Source organism: Thermobia domestica, chromosome 9, assembly GCF_964235325.1.
Source record: "Thermobia domestica chromosome 9, izTheDome1.hap1.1, whole genome shotgun sequence".
NCBI classification, from domain to species: Eukaryota; Metazoa; Arthropoda; class Insecta; order Zygentoma; family Lepismatidae; genus Thermobia; species Thermobia domestica.
In genome coordinates, this window is record NC_137462.1 from 115,391,577 (window position 1) to 115,414,466 (window position 22,890).

The 22,890-nt window shown below is 34.3% G+C and overlaps 1 protein-coding gene across 6 annotated transcripts in view; it reads left to right on the top strand.

Moving 5' to 3' along the window:
• Positions 1–22,890, top strand: part of LOC145694950 (uncharacterized) — a 210,265-nt gene that overhangs the window by 91,422 nt on the left and 95,953 nt on the right. For all 6 annotated transcript variants that reach the window (XM_081771747.1, XM_081771752.1, XM_081771751.1 and 3 more), the window contains 4 exons: positions 6,250–6,339; positions 10,678–10,732; positions 14,282–14,390; positions 20,145–20,225. In XM_081771747.1, coding sequence (XP_081627873.1) covers positions 6,250–6,339; positions 10,678–10,732; positions 14,282–14,390; positions 20,145–20,225 — 335 coding nt within the window. The remainder of the gene's footprint in view (positions 1–6,249; positions 6,340–10,677; positions 10,733–14,281; positions 14,391–20,144; positions 20,226–22,890) is intronic.

Sequence of the window (22,890 nt, forward strand, 5' to 3'; positions counted from 1 at the left end):
TTTGTCGAGATGTAGCTAAATCTCTTTCTTGCATCCGAAAACATTAGGACAAATCATTACTCGCTTTAGTGCCTTTCACTGCTATAGAGATAGATTCACTATCATCATCAAAGTTGTCAGCCAAATCAACTGACGCGTTCACACTTCACTGTGATCTAATATACCATTTTCAGCCTTTGTTCCTTTCTCGCTCACGTTGAATTCCTGAGAAAGACTACTACGCCCTGTCTCTCTAAAATGTTCTGCGACTGGATTAATGAAAACTAGATAAACTTTGAAATGAGGGTTTTAGTGCTTGAACTGTTTTCGTAGTCTGCTCCCACTTGTGTTCAACGCACAGAACAAAAGTCATTTTTTGAGATGTTTCAGCTTGCGTATCACTGTGGCTTGAATGTTGGTTAACGCCGTAGCGTTGGCTCTTCATGTGAAGTTTGATTTTGGCAAATAAAAAAGTCACTATCCGCCAAATCAGGTGAATACGGAGGGTAGTTAAGAACCGGCACGTGTTTCTCGCTAGAAACTGCACTGCAAACTTTTATCTTCATCAAAACATTCCAGACAGTGTCTTGATCACTACATGAGAGATGATTGTCAGTTTTCAGAAGATCACGAATTTTCTCAATGTTCCCATCGGCCGAACTTGCGGAAAGCCTTGATCTATCAACATCGTTCTCGAGCGACACCCGCCTTTCTTTTAAAGCCTTTAAACCACTGTTCGACTTAAACAGTTATTGCCATAAGCCTTTTTTATAGACTCGAATTTCTCTGTAGCCGTTTTCCGGAGTAAAACGTGAAATCGATCACTGCCTGTTGCTCTTATATTTTCGTGACCCAGCAACGTTGGCCCACGACAGTCGCACGTCTACTACTTAATACTACAAAACTGATAACTGACACAACTGCTCACAACTGACTGAGCGACTGACATTGCTTCATACCGAGAAGAAAATCAATCTTAAAACTTTTTTGAACAGACGGTGCAGATTCGTATTCTGTAAAACAGAAAGAACCCAGGTAATAAACTTACTTAGCAGTAGGTTAAGCGGTTTTTAGGCTTATATTCAATGTGTCTAAACAAACGCACTTGTCCCGTTGTGGCTTTTTGGGTTAACGATATTAAAGGATACCGAAGTTGCGTTATGGAAAAACTGTGTCCGTTAAATTTCTTAAATGTGTAGATTTCGATCCTTCATCTCTGAACATAAGTCATAATATTGTAATGTTTACGGGTAGAGTCAATGATGGACCGAGATTTATTCCTTCACCAATTTTATTATAAAATTAAGTCTTTTGTGTCTACGAAAATTGTAATAACAAAGTTTCTCTATAATGACCAAAATTTGCAGGTTATAATGTTTTGTACGGGTAACCCCTTAGCTTCATACCAGCCTCCAGGGTCTCAAGGATTCGGTTCTAGGAAACCTCAGCTCATAGCAGCCTTTGCGAGGTATGGTGCTGTTTAAGATGATCCCCTTAGCTTCATAGCAGCTTCCAGGGTTTAGGATAGGTTGCGATCAGTTGGTCGACTGATGCCAGGTCCCTCGGTGGTCCCTCTTTTATTTGTCCTCTTCGGGCCCTTTCGTGAAGTCCGTCTCCTTTCTGCTTCCTCCGGTGTCTTCCGTATTGACTTCTCGTCTGCTTCATTGTTTGTAATCAATAATTATTTGTAATCAATAACACGTGTTGTATTAACATGTGTTTTTGTCGTGATGTGAGGATCCTTACAATATGCACAACAACCGAAAAGCTCTTATTGAGGCTTTAAATAGGTTTTCCTACCAACCAATCTTTATAACTTCAATATGGTTGTTTCTAATTAAATGTCACTTTTCTTTTACAAAATTAGCAAAAAATGAAGTTGTTTAATATGGTAAATTAATAAAATAGTTGGATAATTAAATTTTTAAATGACTAGGTGATCCAAAGATAAATTTTAGTACACTCGTGTGCAGACGTTAAGACACGATAAGAAGGTGACACACAAAAGACGACAGAAAACTGGTCTGCGGAATCGAATGTCCTGAAGACATACCCAGGGACCATGCTGAAAATCACGTGACATCGAAACACATCAAATGGTAACTGTATGGCACCTAGGGTTCGTACTGACAGTTTCACATCGCCAGAAACATTCAGTATTTGGTTCGATCGAGCGTGAATACAGGTTGCACAACGTATGAGGCCAACCAACACCTCCTATGATAATATATATCCCACTCTTGGATAAACACCCATCCGACGCACAGTTGGGCGAAAACGCAAAAAGCTGACCAAAAGTAAAAAAACGAAAGTTAGTAATATAGGAATTTTTTTTATGTAGTTGGGTAGAGTGGTGTTAGAAGGGCCCAAATCCATAAATAGAATAGGGTTTTTACTTCATTCCGACTACCTGAGCCACTCTTCAGTAGACCCTTCAGCAGGTCAAATGCGTAGAGAACAATAGAAGAATTGTGACGCGTCTGTTGAAACGGTTGTAACTTTCGAACGCGTTCATAGTTTTTAAATCTGTAAAGTTTTCCTATATCGTACTGGTAAGTGTAGTAAGTGTATGAAGTGAAAAATTAATAATAATGATGTAATAATTTATAATTTGAATCGCAAGTTAGGCAAAATTTTCACATTGTTTATATATTTTATTAACTTAAAGCGTTGAAAACATTATGTGCACCCTCGTGCACCACGTTCATATTTTGTAGAATGATAGTCTGAATATTAGTCGACAAAAACGTAGCTGCCAAAACGTGCCAATTACGAAGCATGTTGATGTCAATTATTGTTCATTTAATGTTAGAGAGACAAGGCGTTGCAGTTATCATAACGGAATCAAATACCAATAATTTGTGTCATTTAAGTAATAATACATTTCTAATAAATAAGAACGTAAGTAACAAGTAATTGTTCATCAAAATATGTGAAAAAAGTGAATGTTGTTAAAGATACACTGTGAAAATTACGAAGTATGTTGACATTCTTTTTATTCCGCCATTTTGTTTTTTAACTTTAGTTGCAGAATCGTAATCAGCAACCTCAATAACCCCTTTATCGCCACTTTTGAGAACATTTCTACGACTTTTTCGACTTTTGCAAATTTTATTCCGTCATTTTGGATCCGCCATTTTTTTTTTTCAACTTTAGTTGCAGAATCGTAATCAGCAACCTCAATAACCCCTTAATACTAAATTTCATTCAATTTGAATATAGTTATCATATTTTGGCCAGCTTTTTGCGTTTTCGCCCCACTGTGCGACGTTATTCAGAGTCTCGGGTGGTGGATTTTGGTTTGCAGTCGGACGTCCAAGAGCGTCCCAGACATATTCAATCGGATTAAGAACTTGGAAACCTGGTGGCCAGACGGTGTGCAACCTGTATAGACGTTCAGATAATCAAACTCAATACTGAACATTTCTGGTGATGTCAAACGGAACCAATGTAAAATGGACAGGACCCATACAGTCACTATTTGATGTATTTCTGTGTCATATGACTTTCAGCTTGGTCCTTAGATATCTCTCCCACACCTTCAATGCCACAGATTGTTATCGCTCATTTTCCGTATGTCTGTCTTCATTCATGTCATTTCCCCATGATGTCCCATAACTAGTGCCTAGAAGTGTATTAAAATTCCATCTTTAAATAACCAAGTCATCTAACATTTTAATTATTCAACTATTTTGTTAATTAACCACCTTAAACAAGTTCAATTTTTGATGAATTTTAAAATCAAAGTGACGTTTAATTAGAAACGACTATATTGAAGTTATAAAGATTGGTTGGTCGGAAACACTACTTAAAGCCTCAATAAGAGCTTTCCGATTGTTCCGCTCATTATGATTTACGTTCAAAAAGGTGTGAACAATCGAAATATCACACATTTTAGAAATTTAACGGAAGCTTTGAAAAACTGCTGCATCCTTTGTGGAATTAGATTACAGATTCATAAATAAAACCCTTGAAATACCACATTTCGTGTCGTTATGTCCGACTGTTCAAGAGTTATTTCTAGATCTTAATAATAATAATAGCTTCACATACTGCTAACCTTTGTACCATCATCCAAAATGTATGTGTCTCTTTATTAGGAAAATCTCTTTATACCCAAGTCCATATTTTTATGTACAACACTTCAGAAAAACATGCTATAATAATGGTATAATTTTCTCTTTGAGATCAAATTTCAACTCTCTGTTTATAGAAAACCATCCATTTATCACATTTGTCGTTTGTATGACCATTGTTTTAACAGAAATTTATAGCATTAGTAAATACATTGTAACCTTTTATCACTACCGCTTGGAGGTAAAATTCCTCAAAACTTTTCTTGCCAATATTGTGGACTAGAATTGAAACAAAACTTGCACGATATTCCAAATTCCTAAACCTAATGTCAGAGATGTAGTAAAGGAGGCGAAGCATTCAAATCTCATTCTCCCCCAAATAAGTCGAACTTTGCAAAATTCTGGAACCTTGTGATGGGCGAAACTTAATTAAAGTCTTATATACTCTTGTTAGAAGTTACCTTTCTGTTTTGTGAAGCCTTGCCGGTAGGTGTATGTTTGGCATTGTCTATGGCGTACTTAACCTCTTTGTAGCTTTTCCAAACGATGATCTGCCTTCTAATTTTTATCATATACTAGCCTGTTTACAGTAGTTCAGTAGAATAATTGGCACTGATGAATATAATTACTCTCTTTTACATACTCATTGAAGTACCGCTGCCCGTTAATACAGATGAAATAGACAGATTTTCTTACGAACTACTCTTATACTGTAGTGTAGAGCTTGCTGAAACTTCTGCTGACATTTTTCATGACGGTATTTTCAGCTGCTCAGTTACTGACACTGTCAAGCTGGATAGGAAAATACGAGGTAATTTTTACCGTCTGCAATAAAATCTCAGCGGGAAAATGTTCAGATTAAGCCTTCGCATATCTTTTTGTCAGAATAACTTGCCTTTAAATACATGATTGAATAAGTTTTCCTTCCGGTTCTTGTCGTAACTGAAATGAGCATTTAATTGTCTCGTATCTTGCAAACAAAGTTTGTACATGCTTAAGTATGCTTAATTACATATTTACATTTATTTGTAATGATTATACACCATCTCACGTCAAGTTCATATTGACAATATATGCAAGCAACTGGGTGAGACATGTTAATTTCAGTTTTTCCAAATTTCATTCCGCAAAATGAAGTAGGAAGTTTTCCTCCTTCAGACCGTTGTAAAATCTGAAAAAATCAGACAGTTGTCTACTTATTCGTATCGAATTACGTGTTCTTCATAAAATAATAATAAAAGCTAGCTGTAATTACTTTTAATGTCAGGTTGAAGGAATTGGGTGATGGCTTCGTGATTTTAAATTATTATGTATCGCATGAATAATTGCATGATGTCTGCATATATATATATAAATAAAAGTGACTTATTCATCAGTGTGCAGGCTATACTACTATAACTAGAAATGCGAAATTTTGAAAACAGAAAAGTCCTTTCGCCACGAAAGCAAGGAATAAAAGATCTCTTGTATATGCGTATCTTTTTTTTTTTTTTTTTTTTTTAAATCATAAATTATCTCACGAATTCCGGAAGTTACAGAATATCTTTCAGCGTTCTCCATAATTAATTTCACTCCAAAGGAGAAATAGGTATAATTTCTGTAATATTAAAATTTTCAATTCTTTATTCAGAATATCCCCCAATGTAAGGGTTTGCTTAAGTTGAGGTGTGAAATTCGATATATAGAATCTTCACTGAAAATGAGCAAACATGTGTTGCACCGTTTTCGAAAATAACCCCTAAAGGGGGAAAAGGATGAAATTTCTATAATATTCAAATTTACTGTTTTATGTTCTGTAAACCGTATTCTTCCCGCACGAAGAACGGACATTTCCAGTAGTATTACCCTAAAATTCTTTCAATGGAAATAATATATTTGTTTTGCGATGTATCGTACATATTGCGGCACAGACTTTGCAAGAATCAAAAATCAGATATATTTATTTTTAATTTTTAGTTATCAAATTTATAATTTATGGATTCTAAGAACATTCAATTAAAGCAAATCTTTTAATATGGCTGAAAAATCTGAATTTATTATTATTATTATTATTATTATTATTATTATTATTATTATTATTATTATTATTATTATTATTATTATTATTATTATTATTATTATTATTATTGTTGTTGTTATTGTAACTGTCATAAATATTTCATACAACGTATACATTTTTCTTTCTTTCTTTAAGGTGAAAACGTTAATTGCAGCAGCATTGAGAAGGAAAAGGCCGTGGATCCGTCTGTTTCATTGTACCAAAAAATGGAAGAATTTCTGACAGGTACTAACATATTTTTATGACATGCATTACAGTGTTAGACAAGAAAATGATATTTTATTTTTTTTATTTTCCACATAATTCTTACTAGTATTAATTATATTTATCTGAAGATGTAATTTAATTCATATATATATTAATTTGTTAAAAGTTGTTCACTCATCCTTTACTGCATCTAGAATGTGCTGTAAATGCACGAAGCTTTTTCAGCCATCATTGTCATCTTCGTCGGTAGCCATGGGTGTTCGAGTGAAATTCTGCCACTTCTCAAATTGTCGTTTTGCATATTTTGCGTGTACCCAGTCGGAAAATAACAAGGTGGTAGCATGGTGTGTAATACAAGGTCTTTCGGAGATGAAGTAGTGTAGGTGAAGAACTACATATACTGTGAGAATTGATCTTACATGATGATCTGTGAATCCGCAACTGCACCGTATTTAAGCCCCGGTCGGAGTTCGGAGCCCAGTTAATAATATGTCCCGTCCTTCATAACCTCGTATTGCATAAGGACTATCCGCTCCATGATTGCTATGCTTTAGCAACGTGAAGTAAAATTAAAAGCAAAGCACATTTCAGAATAATTGTAGTAAAACATTATGGTTTGCTCAGGGATTGTTTTAATTCTACTTTATGTATAAGGACGTAGAACACAAAAACTCGAACTTGCTGATATAAATCCCTTGTACTTGGACTCTCGTACAACTTCTTTTGAACATTTTTTTTCTTGCTATTGGAAATACTTTACGGTAAAAGTCAAACTTATTAGTGAAGAATAATGTAATGTAAAACTAGTTTTGTAGAATTGTGCAGACCACGAAAAGCATTTTGTTGAGTTGCAGCCATATTTTTCCTGTGTTGTTTACAGGTTGATAATGCCACAAGAGAAACTACAAGAATAATTAAGAAATATCATAAATTTAGGATTAGATAATAGTTACTGTCTAATTATTATTTTTTTTAAAGGGAGTTGAAGTTTGAAAAAGGACGCATTCATAATAACAGAAAAGTTTTAAAAGACGTTTGAAAATTAATAAAATAATAATAATAATAATAATAATAATAATAATAATAATAATAATAATAACTTTACCTTTGTGGATTAATCTAACATCAGATTCCAAAGAAAATGACTCAACCTTTTTGTAAAACCTTTCGTGAATTTTCAAGAAAAATTATCTGGTTTAAAAAAAATATTTTGTTGATTAATGAATTAATTCAGGATTAAAAGAAGAAAATTGTGAATGTTATGAATATTATAAGCACGATGAAAATAAAACACTGAAATTACAATTAAGGAACATATAAGAGATTTAAAAAATGAGGACACTGTTGTATCTGGTCTTTCAAAGCGTCTTAATTAATCAAGACAAAAAATCAAGGATAAAAAAAAGGTTTACACATTTTGACGGTTTACATTGAAAAGCAATTATTGAGTCTCAGAACATTTTTTTCATCAGAGTAACATACACTAGATACAAACTCACGTAAAATTAATTATATTCGTCAAATGAAAACAATACTCTCCAAAGAACCAAACAAGAGTTTTCCGGAGCAAATAGGGAAATTTGTCAAGTTTTGATTACTTCCCAAAAGTTCAATACAACAAAGAGACTTGGTAACAGAAACAAAAGAAATGCGATTATTGCCAATTCGGCAGATGATAGTTGCATTCAAGATTTTACAGCGATTTTATACAATTACTTTACAAGAATTTAAAATATTCAATGGTTCGTGATTTCTTGAAGAAACTAGGAATGTTACGAGTTTAATTCACACAATTGGTTCAGGATTACAGAAGTCGTTACAAAGTGCTCTTCGTATGCAGCACAAGTCTACAAAACAGATTCTGCATTACATTCAAAACAGTTTATTGCTATTGCGTAACGTGAAATTAACCTTCTAAAGGCCAATGTTCCAATTTTGGAACATGTTTTTTTAATTTTGTAAAACGTATTCAATATCAACTAGAGAGTATAAAAAATTGATTTGTAGGGAAGAAGAGATACTAAATAAACAATATCAATAGAAATATAATGCAATTCTTCATTAGTAAATTACTTATGCCCTTGAAATTTTGGTAAAATTTTAAATTTTCGTATCTACCTTGTATTATATACTTTTTTTTTATCAAAGCCTATTAGTACAAAAATCTATAATTTGTAGCAAACGGTACTTTTAAGTCCTTTTAAAAGGCTGATAATGTGTGTTCGCTATATAGTTTACATAGTAGTTCGTAATTACATGCTATTTTACAATGTTCCAATTTTGGAACATTGGCCTGTAACGTATGTCTTACTTAGGATGGGACCTCTAACATTATTTATATTATTGTTATTACTTGGCGTTCATATTCTGTTATGTACGCTTGGTACGAACATTCTAGTTGTTCAAGTGCCCACTGGGATGGCAGGTAAATCTGTAGGGTACAAATATGTCCGATCTTCTATTTTTCAAAATAAAGTATTTATCCGTATTACGTTTTCTCGTTATACGTATATGCCGTATCGAAGGTTCTATAGTCTTTTTGCTCTCTATTATTGGAAGACCATTTTTATTTTGGTTATCTGCAAGTACTCATGGCACAGCTGCCAATATTCACTCCAGTTAGTACTATTTTGAGGAATTCCAAAGGCAAAAATAGAAAAGATGGCCTATGCTCTTACAACGAGAGAATTTGAGTTGTATGTTTGTTAGATACACTTCTTGCTGCATACAGACTGCGTTTGAGAAGTAAAAAGTGGTGGTACAATTTGTTTTCAAATTCTTTACCTATCGCTTTGTTGTAAGCTGCTTGCTGCTTGCTTTATGAAGAGGTTCATAACGACGATACCAGTAGTATGACACACCTGGGTTTTGAAAAAGAGATGACATTATATCTCCTTCACCAGAAAAGGAAAGTTCACTCACGGCCAGGGCCAAGACAGCATCTTTTGAAAGAACTAAAGATTTCTGATAACTATTATTTGATGACGGGACTAAAAGCATTGTGGTTTCAGCAAGAAAAACACCACTAAATTTAGCAAAGAGTGTGCTAAGAGACTAAAGAGGATGCTTTCCTCTATACCATGGGGAAATGGAGTAAAGTTTGGAGAGGTCATTTATCGGTCACAACAAGAGAAATATTTGTGTTCTACGCTATTATACCCCATGTATTTGACAAATATTTTACGTCTATTTTGGATGTATATTTGACATGAATCCTATATTGTATTCCTGTATAATGAAATTTATATGTTATTATATTGTAACCATATGTGTTATAAAAATAAATTATATCATTAGAATATAAATGCTGTAATAACTGATAGAATTAGCTACTTAAGTTTGAGGATTCACATTAATTATAACAATATTTGTAAAATTTATTATCAATTGCTACATAAAAATATATTCCAAATCAATAAACTAGAAGCTTTCAAAGTACAAGGAAATATACTGTAACAGGCCAATGTTCCAATTTTGGAACACGCAAAAACTATCTTCCAATCGTCGGTCGCTATTTTTCTTAATGGATGATCAATAATACAACCAAAACAGCAACATATGCAAGAATTAGCTAAAAATAACGATGGGAACATAATTCAGCCTGTAAAAGGTTGTGTAATCTTAGAAGTTAATAATTATATCTGTAACCTTACAAAGTGCTTTCCAGTGTCAGCACAATTTTACAAAATTAGTTCTACATTAGATTTGTTTCCACAAATAAATTATGGTGCAAAGTGCTTGAAGTAGCAAGCAAAATCGACAGTGGATTTATATTAGCAAGTGTTTTAATTTAATCATTTATCAACTGGGCATATAAAAAAGTGCAAGATAACATTCTGAGAAGTGATAAGATTTTCATATGAGTTACTCGGGGCTACAGAGGCTACATTGATTGCTGAAACGTTCAATACGGTTAGAGTAAGTATAGTTGCAGCTAATATATGATGATAAACAACTTATTTTTAGAATTTAGCAGTAAAAATACCGAATTTTAAGTTCTATTAGAAAGCAAAAAAATCGTGGATTGTCATAAACTTTATATTGGATTTGTGTTCAATGTGCACCGTTACTTAATCTGGTTCAAGATGCTCTTTCTTATAAAGTCAGTGTAGAATCCACCAAAAATAGCGTCATTTACAATTTAATATTACCCTATTTTCTGTAAATCATTGCACTAGAAATATTGAAAGTGCATAGTATGTTCAGTATTGATTATAATTAATTGTAACATTCTTGTTTGCAAATTTTACTATTACAGTTCTTCAAAGATATGTCCATATATTTTTCGACTTATCAACCGTTTACAAAAAAGAGAAAAGTCAGAATATTAATATTGTAATTTCTGTTTCGTTATAGAATCCCAGCAGTTTTGGAAAAAGTATTATAATGATTCGCTGAAATGTATTAAGTTGTAAGTAAAATTATTGCAAATTTTGTAATGTTATTCACATGTTATTTTAGCATGTTAGAACCTCAATACGTACTGGTATACATATAGATTTCCAAAATCTAATATTACATGTTATTATGGTATGTGCAGTTGAAACCCTTAATAAATGGTGAGAACTGACAAAAGTTCTTGTAGTGCGAGCTCCCTCATAACTATTTACTTTGTGTACACGCTTTCAGTGGAGGAGATCTGGGTTCTATTCCTGGTAGGGGATTATGTGGTTTGGATCCCATGTTAAGCTATGGGTTCACGTGTCATATAGCGTCTGTGCTGAAAAAAGTCTCAGAATTCCAAACCAACCAATCGACTAAAAGTTTATTCAAGATTGTAATCCAGCTATTAAGACAATGGTGTTCATAAAATTATTTGATAATTCGCATTTGTTACAATACGTAATTTATTAATTTGCTAAAGTATCATAATGCATGCGTCATCCTTGTTTCGCCGTTTCTCCTCTTTTAACTTCAATATTCGTCTATCTGCACTCATAACCTGTGTAACAACTTATAAAAAATTGGTACTGACCTGATTTATGGTGATCTCAACAGTCTTTTCTCTTCCGTTGTAATGCAAGAACCGATATTGCTGCATCGATAGTGGGGTAACTGTCCAAATACCATATCTTCACTCTTTCATTCCATATTCGTCCGAGCTATTACCGTGCGATTTTTTAATATTTCCTCGTGAAGATGTCGTTAAAAGAGAAGCGACAAAAGATATTTCAGCAATCGAAAGGGTTAACAGGCGTGCTGAGAAACATCCTATAAAAAGTTCTCTCTGCTTGCATCCGAGATCTCCAGAAACGTTGGCAGCTGTATATCAATAGAGGAAAAACCTATCTTGAGAGAACCAAGTACTTTTAGTTCAATATATATGTGTATACTCTGTAACAATACTTCTGGAACGTTTCTGACAAGAATCCTCGAAAGAAATTTGAGGTAATGAACACATGATTCATAAATGTCAAACTGTCTCTTCTAAATAGTTGTGAAATGTGCGTAGTTTGATTCAGCCTGCTGATAATGTCATCTGTAACAAAATGGAACATCTGGTTTGATACAAGCATACAGTTTTCCTCGTTCTCCTTTACAACATAGCTCCAAACCCAATGTAGCGTACTTCAATATGTATTTACTTCTTGTATGTGTTGTATTAACAAGCTTTCTAATTATGGAAATATCATTAAATTGCGTATAATGACTTGAATTTCTCAAGTATTTAGAATTAACAGACGGTTCGATAACTTTTGTACCACTCTGTGTTACTTTTAAGAAGAATCTTCAACCATTGATTTATTATCTCAGATTACTTGTGTTAGATCCTTTTATTACCTGTTCCATTTTGGACCAATCTGAATCATCTTATGTATGTGTATGGTTTAAGCTGCATTGATATTGTGAAATGCTGTGATTCGAAAATGCACTGAATCAGTTAAATTATTATACATTTTACGTGCATCAATCTTGTATTAACGTTGTCAACTTTGTACGGCTCTTTTATCTTCAAGTTCTCATGAACCAAACTGATAGTGTCATCGAGAATTAGAAGTTATAAAGCAAACTGCAAATTAGAATGAAAGCTAGAGAAGGTTTGATATATATATATATATGTATGTAAATATATAAAGTGTTTATACACAGTGTTCACTTTGAAATTATTCTTTTTTCGAACCTGCTTTCCTTTTCTTATTTAGCTTTCTGAGCTAGTCTAGTTGCTAGTGCGTGTGCCTTTGGTGCACGTGATCCCAAATTAGATTTCCGTTGAGAGAGTACAAACAATTTAAATTTCACAGTCATTCGCTTTCATTAGTCATCCGTCTCCTTTAACCTAAAGGGCATAACTATGGAACGTTAAACTTAAAAATTTCATTCTTTAATAATAATAATAATAAAAAAAAAAAAAAAAAAAATTCTTTGTAACGTTTTACTGCAGGTGACGGTTGCAGTTTGATTAACGAAAATTTAAATGCGAAGGAGACGAAAGAGTAGTCATTCATATAAGAACTTAGAACGTACAGCAATCTAGTTAGGTGTGAATATCCCAAAGATATTTTCCTTTTTTTATACTAAGCAGAATATAGGGAAGTATGATTCTAATAAAATCTGAAATGTTAGGGAAATTTCCTAATATTACAAAAAGTGCAGAAGATTTCGAAACTTGTATATCTTCTGTATTTATGAAATCCTTCTTTGTATCTTCTGTATCCTTCGCGAACTTGGAGCAAAAAGATCATTACTTTAGTAATATTTCTCTGCCAGATATGTTTACTTAAAATGTCATTGTATTTGCTAGTTCTTCAGTTACAAGTACTTTATTCCTATATTTAAGAAGTTCGTTGAGATAATAATAGTAAGGATTTAAATCGTAAAGTACCACAGAAGTCCAACAAATCATTCAGGATAACGTTGGATTACGAGTAATTGAATGAATTGGGTTGCAAAATAACATGAATTAACATGATTTTTTATATTTCATCTATGCTTTCTTTGATATTACATTTATTCCGTTGTCGTTTGTGGAAAAAGGGTACGTTTTCGTGATAGGAGCCGTTAAAACAAATTTTACTATTTCCTCTTAAGCCACAAAACGTTTATGAATTTTTGAAACTTGCGAAACGGATGTAAAATCAACATAAGTTCAACAAACACCAGAAACCTTTACAGTTGTTTTAATCTATGTCCCAGCCCAAACTTAATGAAGCATATAAAATCACGCAAGTACATTTGCATTGTTTACTACTAACATCTTTAGTTAGAATGGGTACAGATATAATTGCATTTTAAAAATAAATCGCTTTTCTTGACATTGTACTTTCCCGAAAAAAAAAAAAAAAAAAAAAAAAAACGTATCTTCCACGCTAATACCAAACGTATAGAAGTGTAAAAATGAAATGAAATTTTTGAGTTTTACGCCCCACGGTTATGCCGGTTAGACTAAAGGAGACGGTGATGATGAGTAATGAATGAAATGATGGAATGAAGAAAGTAGGAGGAAACGGGAGAACCCCGAGAAAACCCACGCACACGGTGTTTGTCCACCACAAAGTTCACTTGGCGGGAGCAGGATTTAAACCTGAGACCCCTGGCACCAGAGGTGAACGCTCTACCACTGAGCCACCGCGGTCCCGTATAGAAGTGTAAAATATTGCTTTAGTAATATTTTTCAAATTGCATTCAAATTCCAGATAGGTTGGATTTGAGTTCAGCGTCCCTTTCAGCACTAGGCTATATGAGACGTGGATCTACAGCTCAACCGTAGGATCCAAACCACATAAGCTCCCACCGGGAATCAAACCTGAGCCCCCGATCGAAAGTGCGTGCACCAGCCACGAGAGCTATTTTGTCGGCTAGTAATGAATTCCAAGATTTTCAAATTAGTGAAAAACTGAAGATAAAGACTAGTTAGTTTGTCGTGTACATTATTACAATATATTCCTTTAACGTTTATTTATTTTACTTTGATACAAGTCTTGTTTATTAAATTATTTTATTATTATTATTATTTTTTTAGTTTTCCCTTCTTTAAAGTTACTGATGGAAGGGTTCAGATCATGTCCAAAGGAACATGTCCTATCACAGAACCACTTTTGATTGAAGTACCTCCGTTTTATAAAATTGTGGTAAGTTTTATATACAACGTATTATTATAGTATTATAATATAGTACGGTGTACATTGAATTTCGAGTTAAATGCTGAAAATGGGTTAGCTTCAGATATAATATGTTTTCATGTTATTTTTAGTTCATTACATTAAAACAAAAAGTTTGCTAATCTTGCATTGTTTATGTAGCTTATAATTAAGATTAAATTGTAGATATTGTATCAGCATAGTCTGTTTAAGGAATCTTTGCAGTCTTGCACTCACATTCTAATGTAAAATTATATTGAATTTCTTACCTTTCATTCATTTAGTTCCTTCATAAAAGCTAACAGTGAGAAATGTCATTAAGTGAAAATGCCTAAACAGTGATGTAAACCAGTGTTGTATTGAAACTGGCAGCTTCCCCTCATAGGCCCTCTAGCTCTCTTTGATCTTCGTTTCTAATAAAGAATCATGGTTGTGTATTGCCAATCGTCTTCAACCAATCCAACTCTCCTCCGCGACCCTGTTTCAGTTAACATTTTTCAGGTAATTCTTGTGACTATTGAACGCACTTAATTCCACTATAATTTCCATTGACTCGTATATCATTATAATCTTTCGAATTCTTCTGTGATCTTGTGTAGTGTTGAGAACAAAAGTATCATATAAAACTGAACCAGAAATACAGTAAATATAGGAAAAGAAAATTAAAGTCAAAGGAGAAACGATAACATTTTAATTTTTTATGTTGAGACCGTTTGTTTTCGAACAATGTGTTCGACTTTTGTGCCGATATTTCTTCCATTGACGGCGAAAACTGTACAGTTGAGTTAGATTCTGCAAAACGTAATACGCACTGATTCTGTGGATTTAATTTTGATCAGGAATGGTAACGTTTCCGTGTGTACCGTCCAGTGATTCCTGATTTCGATACATCTTATGAGGACGTTTTATTTATACAATCAGCGATTATTTTATATTAATCATCATTTCCTCTTGATATGTCCAGTTGCTACTTCGACAGCTTTATTTACACGATTATATTTGTCACTCCAGTCATCTTTATTATCTATGTAGTTATTTCCTTATCTTTGCAAGCATTTCTCAATGCATCGTTGGTTGGTTAGTTGAATTGGAGCACTATTCAGCACCAAGGCTATACGAGACGCGGACTAACAGTTTAAGATGGAGTCCGAACTACCGTAATGCGTTCAGTTCTTAATGCTTTCCCACTGGGAATCGAACCCGAGACGTTGTGCATTAACAGCGTGCGTGCTAGCCACTACATTAGCAAGGAGGGCTCCATGCTTTGTTGTCTAGTGTGCATGCAGTGAGTGATTTTTTTAGAGTCGGCATTTCCGATTCATATACTTCAACAGGTAAAACACAGTCATTAAAAGTTTTCCACTTCACACATATTTGGCATTTTACTTTTCAGTATGAAACTTTTCTTGCGAATTATTCAGCCTATCTTCATGCATGTGGTCATTTCTTCTTTAATGCTGACGTCTGTAGGAACCTTCTGACTCAAGCAAACGTAAGTATTCATTTCTAGTGCATCCTCGTCTTTTGTGCAAAGCTGTTTCTTCCATATTCATTTGTAAACCAACATTACTGTTCTTCAAACTAAGCTCATGTACCAGATCTTGTGCTTTTATGATATATGTGACCCAAAGATGGATCAGATGTTTCTCGTGTATATTTATCCCTTTGGTCTTTTAGTTTTCATATTCAAGTATGTTTAAAATAGTTTAAGGTACGTTTTCACTTCGGAACAGACCCAGTTTAGCTCCATGGGCGATTTAAAGGTACAGCCTCAGATCCTAGTGTTAGTGATGCACTCAACACTATACTCCCATCACCTTTACTCCAGGTATCTGATAGATTCTGAGTAAACCGTTTAGCTTCATTGAACGAAAATAGAATGAGAGAATAAACACCAGAGATCGAACTTGGGCCGTCCAGTTGGTAGATAGACGTATAAACGAATGTGCCACCGTGGCTAATATGTATAAAAACTTCGATAGAAGTTATATAACCTGTGATACAGTAATATATGGAGTCACTTTTTGATTCTTGCTAGTTTATATATATGTAATCACACAATTGGATATTCACATTGGCTTTTTTATAAGCATCTTTTATGCCTTGTGATGTAAGAGCACTGACAACTGCCGAAATCTTCACTGAACCTTAACACCTTTTATAATCAAGGAATAGCACAATTTGAAAATTACACTCCTCACTAATTGAGTAATTGACCGTTTTCTCAGTACTTTATTACTTGAATATGAACAAATGCATAATAGTCAATCTGCTCTCTTGACTAGACGAGACCCAACTGATTTCTGATTAGTAATTTCATGTACTTTATAAATGTGGTAGAAGAGAACTTATAGGTCTGCAGTGGTGTATATCTTCATTCTAACCTTTCTTATGTACCAGTGTAATCATTACATTTATCAGAAAATCTCCCTTCATAGTCATTTAGTATAAAACTGCACTAGAGAGGGTAGAACTATGGACTAGATAGTAAGGTTTTAAATGCTCAGTTATGATTTACGATTTTTTTTTTGGGGGGGGGGGGGGTTATGCGATTGAAATGTCAGTCTGATTTGATGGAGATGCTGCAAGAACTGGTAGTCGGTACGTCACAAGAATACGACTAGTGAGGAACGGTTTCATTTTGCAACTCAACATTGTGATTAAAATATTCGCTGTATGCTTGCATGGAGCTCAACACTAACAATCCGCAATGATCGTTTCGCCTCGACAGAGAAAGATGCGAAACAGTCCAGTTAGCCAGAATGCACTTTATTATTGAACGATGTTGTTTGAAAATGCCCATGGACAACACACAACTGCTAGTGACTTTTCTTACGAATTCAAACTTGAATATTCTGGACACCTAGCCGTGCACATCATCAACATAACATTTGAGTAGGAGTGGCGAATATAAATGCATCATACAATTTTGGTTTGTGATATTTCTTGTAAGTGACCAACACTAAAAAAGTAAGCTCCTCAGGATCATCGTGGAAGCGGACTCGGAAAAGTATTAGGGGAATTGCAGACGAATCAGGCGTAGACCATACAACTATTGGTCGTGGTTTCGCGCAACCAGTAAGATTAAAAAAAAAAAAAAAAAAAAAAAAAGTTGGACTCTTAAATGCATATGAGTTGACAGCGGGGAGCACGGACGGCCGTTTTTATGTTTGTGTAGTTCACTGAGTGTATGGAATAACCAGAAAGGGTTTCTGCATCGGATTATCATTCTAGCAAAAAATAGAAGTGCTATGACAATCGTAAGCAATTAGAACAGTGGTTGATGGTTTCGAAAACCATCTCTTCACCCCTAGGAGATTGGTATGGTTGTCTGTCTTCATTGTGGTGAAATCATCGTTCCGGATTCTTAACATGAAAAAACTTCCCTGATGTTCGAGGGAAGCAACATGCGGTTAAGGACTTCTTCCCATCGCAAATTTTAGACTTATTTCGTCGAGGAGCTCAATTTTGGCTGAATTATGACAGAAATGTGTGGCTGCAGCCGAACATTACTTGACCAACTATGTAGTGTAGTTTTTAAAGGCTTTGAAAGTGATACAGATCAGTTAACATTTCAATCACAATCACACCGACCTAGTAGTATTGTGGACCTAACGTAGTATAGGGTGCGGCAGGGGAATCTGCCTATTACTTATCTAAATAAAAAGAATTTGAAAATAACTACTTGTTTCAAGAAGATAAATTTAATATAACTTATGTTGTGCTACAGCTCAAAGCATTTGAGAAAAATAGCGGTGTAGGCCTTTACAGTCACTTCTAACCTAGGAAGTGTCATTGAATACAAGTGTTCTTTTTTTGAAGTCATGTCTGCGAGTTGGTCTTTGTTGCTGAGAACACATTCTTGAAAATGATTTCGAAAGTTGAGCATAATTGTACGTAAAGTTGCGTGAGTAATTCTTAATGTTGTGTTCCGGATGGCTTCCTTTAACGTGTGGATATCTGTCGGACGGATTTTGGAAACCTAACTTTTCGTGTAACTCCAGAGAAAAAAAAAAATCATACGCCTTTCAATCGGGGGATTTTAAAGACTATTCAATGTGGCCTCAAATATGTTTCGAAGAAGGGTCATGGATTGAATAGACATATGGACGTAGCCCCGTTTTAAAGATACCAGATTGTCTGAGGATCACAACCACGTCGACGCAATGTAGGTTCCTCAAATGTAGTTAACGTGTTAGTGTATCGCTCTAAATTTACTATAAGGGGGTTACTCTGATCGTCTTCAAAAACCTAAGAACAAATAACACCAAACACAGAATTATTACACTGCACAATAACTTTTGGACTATGTAGTCTGTCATGAGCTGACTAGGATTTTCTTCTGTCCAGCTCCGGCAGTTTTGTGTATTGACGTCACCATGCAGAAAACTATTTATTTCGTCTGTCACAAGAAGATGACTTAAGCCATCTGTGACAACTGTTAACATGTACGAAGGATTCTTCTTCGCATTTTATCACTAGCACTTCACGTTTGCACAACAAATTCATAAGGAGGAAATGCAAGTTCTGATGCAATATTCGACGTCTCGTGCTATTTATCAACTGCAGGGCTGCTACAGCATACTTCTTCGCAGATGTTGAGGACTCCAGATAACAGACTCTCGAACTTGCTCAATGTTCTTGGGAGCACTGTCCTGCTGTCGTAATCTTCTAAGGGCGAGTTCTGTCGTACGAAACTTACGACCCACAGCAAAATAATATTTCGTGTGGGCACACGCCGATTCCGGTGGATCTGAAAGAATTGCGGAAAATCACGCTGTGTATCAATTCGTGTTCTTTAATTGCTCTATGACAAACGCACGGAGTTGTCCCGAACATTGTTTCATGTTGACTGAAGTGTGTTGGGTAGCGGAACATCTTATAGAAATTTTTATATGAACGAGTTTTACAGGGAAGAATCCCGTTTTCGAGCACCATTTATAAATGAGAAGAACCTTGAAATTTAATTTACACATACACTTTTAACATGGGAAGTCATGCGTGTAAATCAAATTCACGATAACATACACTTAACACAAATCTATTTAATGTAATTATCTCACAGGTTGATAGGAATTATATAGAGCAAATTATGGAAGCACTAGAATAAGCAAAGTACACGGCACAAGATTTTATAAAACGGCCTCTGTGCAATAACGGATGGATGCTCTTAATATATGATGTAACATCATTGGCTGTAGGTTGCATAGTGATGTCTAGTTCTTTCGCGCCATCCAGTGTGCAGCGTTTAGTTTCGAACCCAGGGTGGATGTTCATAAAAATTGTACTCTCTCAGTCCTCAAATGTTATAATTTTCATTCGCGTCGTCTGCAAGAGAGCTTTTATTAGCTATTACTGTTCTAGTGTTCTCAGCGTACTTTGTGGGAAATTCGCTATCAAACTCTTCCCATGGGTTGAAAGATAATCATGAAGTATGTACTAGTAGAGTATATGAATAAAGAAATGAGAGAAACTTCTATTTGCTCAGCAAACTGTCCCAATAGTTTCACTTCACCAAAATGAAACTAATGTTCAAAATAGCGTAAAATAAAAACTATTACAACCTAACTATCGTTACTCCTCTTAACTTTAACTCATTGTTGTCAGTATTTGCAACGAAGCATCTTCAGATTCTCTTGTCGCACCCTGTATTTATTAAAATAGTTCTGAACTTCCCTTCTCAACTATAGAAACCAAATCGTTGTAGTAATCAGAGATGTGATATTCATTGATCCTTTTTAATAGGTTTTGAATCCTAAATGTCTTGAAGAGAAGGCTTTATGTGAAGTTATAAAGAAGAGCGTAGGAGCAATAAGCCCAATTGGTGTAAGTAGCCTTATGCATTTTTTCTTTATTACTGTTAGATGCAGAACAAAATAAATGTACTGTTACTTCAAAGTATTTGGTTTTCACAAAATTCATATAAATCGATCCCACATATCTTTCACGAACGACCTACAGTATTTATAAGAATTATTAGCACTTCCCAATTAAATATCAAGTGATTGTCCAATGGAGAAAATACAAGAGAAAGCATAGGAAGAAGCACTTGGATGATTTATATAGAAGTCTCGTACTGCGAACAGGTCGTTTGAGTGTCGTAAACCAGGAAAAGAGACTGCATTCAGTATTACATAACGGTCTATATGTATGTTACGGGACGTGTTGGCCAGTGTTTACAGCTTCCAAATGTTCATATTTTGCTGTGTCATCTAATGTGTTGTGTTGTATGATTAGTAACCGTAAATTACCTACCTGCCAGTCTGTGTAATATTAATATTGGTTTGCAGTATTTTAAGTTTTGAAGGATGAAATTTTAGAAGTATGTGATCAATTGTTTCTGTTTTACATCGTATAACTTATAGCACACCACAGAACCCTTACGCAGTGTTCATTATTAGGGGTCAAGAAACGAGGAAGATTTTACTGTTTCACGCTATTAATGTTTATTAGATTTTGAACCGGCAATGTAAGTCATTAAAAAAGTTTTGTTTCATTTCTTTTCTTCTTTTTTTTTGCGGGAGGGGGGGGGATTATCTTGAAAAGTTCGTGGAAAAATTGCCATGAAAGCAATCTGTCAACATCGAAACTACTTCTTCACTTCCCGACAAGTGGCAAATGAACCCGTAGTGATAAATTGTTACAACACTATAACAATCCATCCTTTGTTATTTTGTTGATAACAGCTCTTACTCCGGAGTATGTGAAATTAAATGCGAATCCGGCGAAATTAAATGCCAAATGTAACATAAGTATTAGAGTTCGAGAACATATTACAGACTCCATGCAACCATGTTAGGTTTCTTAAAACATTTACGAAATAATCATCAAATAAAAGAATTCCAAATTTTACATAAAACATCTTCGCAAATTGAGATAAATGCTTTAGAATCTTAGAACAAAATCCAGAGCTAAACACAAAGACAATTTGGACAAAGATTGAGATTTTTTGATTAGCTTTATTAGTAATAATGTACAATTTTTATTACAGAATATAGAAATTTATAAATTTTTATGCCCCAGTTTTCCTCCCATATATTGTATACCTGCACCAGTTTGTCCACTCAACAATGTTGAAAACATTGAAGGTAATGGAAGCAAATTAATGACCATTAAGACTATTTGTGCAAAACTATGGGTTGTTTCAAAAAGAATTATTTATCCGTTTACAACTAACAATGAACCGTCGGTTAGAATGAATTCACAAGTTTCACGTGGTTTCCGGTAGCTTGCAATAGCGCACTTCCTTCACCAGTCAATTCAGTGTTAGTATGGTGACTGCACAACAGAAATAATTTTTCGTTCTACGCTTCGCGAAGTGTGAGTTCATGACAACTATTCGACAGAGCCTCCAGAGTCTTCAAAAGATTCCGTTTGTATGCCTCCCATTCCAACTACAGTAGTCGAATTAACGTATAACTCTATGCCGTGCATCCTAATCTGAAAGAAGGAAACAAGAAAAATATATAATTTTAAATTATTTTCTTTCCTCCCTTTTATGCTTAACTTAGTGACAGACAAATTAATTTATATATTTATCCACGATATTGGAATATATGCTAACATTTGAAGATGAGGTAGTGGCTGCTGGCCTATTTACGTATTACGAAGTATTGATATTGGGCTGTTTCTCAATGTCCCAAATTAGAATTCTGCAAGTTCTTTTTATCGATGTATATCTATTTATATCTGGAAGGATCACATGTACTGTCAAAATACCATTTGCAATATAAAATATTACGTTGCAAGTTGGTCGCTCGTTGATTGGCAGAAGTTCTATAAAATTCTGTTCGCTATATGGTCTTCTTCTTCTTCTTCTACTACTACTACAATAATAATAATAATAATAATAATAATAATAATAATAATATTATTATTATTATTATTATTATTATTATTATTATTATTATTATTATTATTATTATTATTATTATTATCATCATCATCATCATCATTATCCTTATTCTTCTTCTTTTTCTTCTTCTTCTTTTCAATCACTAACGCGTTTGTGTTTGTTTTATGGTAAGTTGTTCTTTTATACTTCCATAACTGTGGGAATATATGTCCGAAAATAATAATTATCTAGGCATATGTTACGTTTTGTGCTTTAAAAGTTTTCTAATCTAAGCCTACTAATGTTTCGTTAAATTTGCAGACACAATAATTGATGATAATGTTTCGGTAGTTTCGTGACTTTCTTTCTCTCCTGTAACCATGTATCGCGAATATTCTTATCTCTTGTAGGTGTAACTTTCATTACCTCTTACAGTTTTCCTGCAGCTTTGTCATCTGCAGCCCTCAAGTTCAACGTGGTGCGATAAGAAAGCTCAGCTGCACCTAATATTCGCCCTGCGAATTTTAATTTTCCTTCTCTTACATTTATCATAAGAGAGTGCAATTGGAAGGGGAGTTCGGCAAGGATGCTGCCTCTCGCCAACACTATTTAATGTCTATCTAGAAGAGATAGTGAAAAAGAGCCTACATGATGATG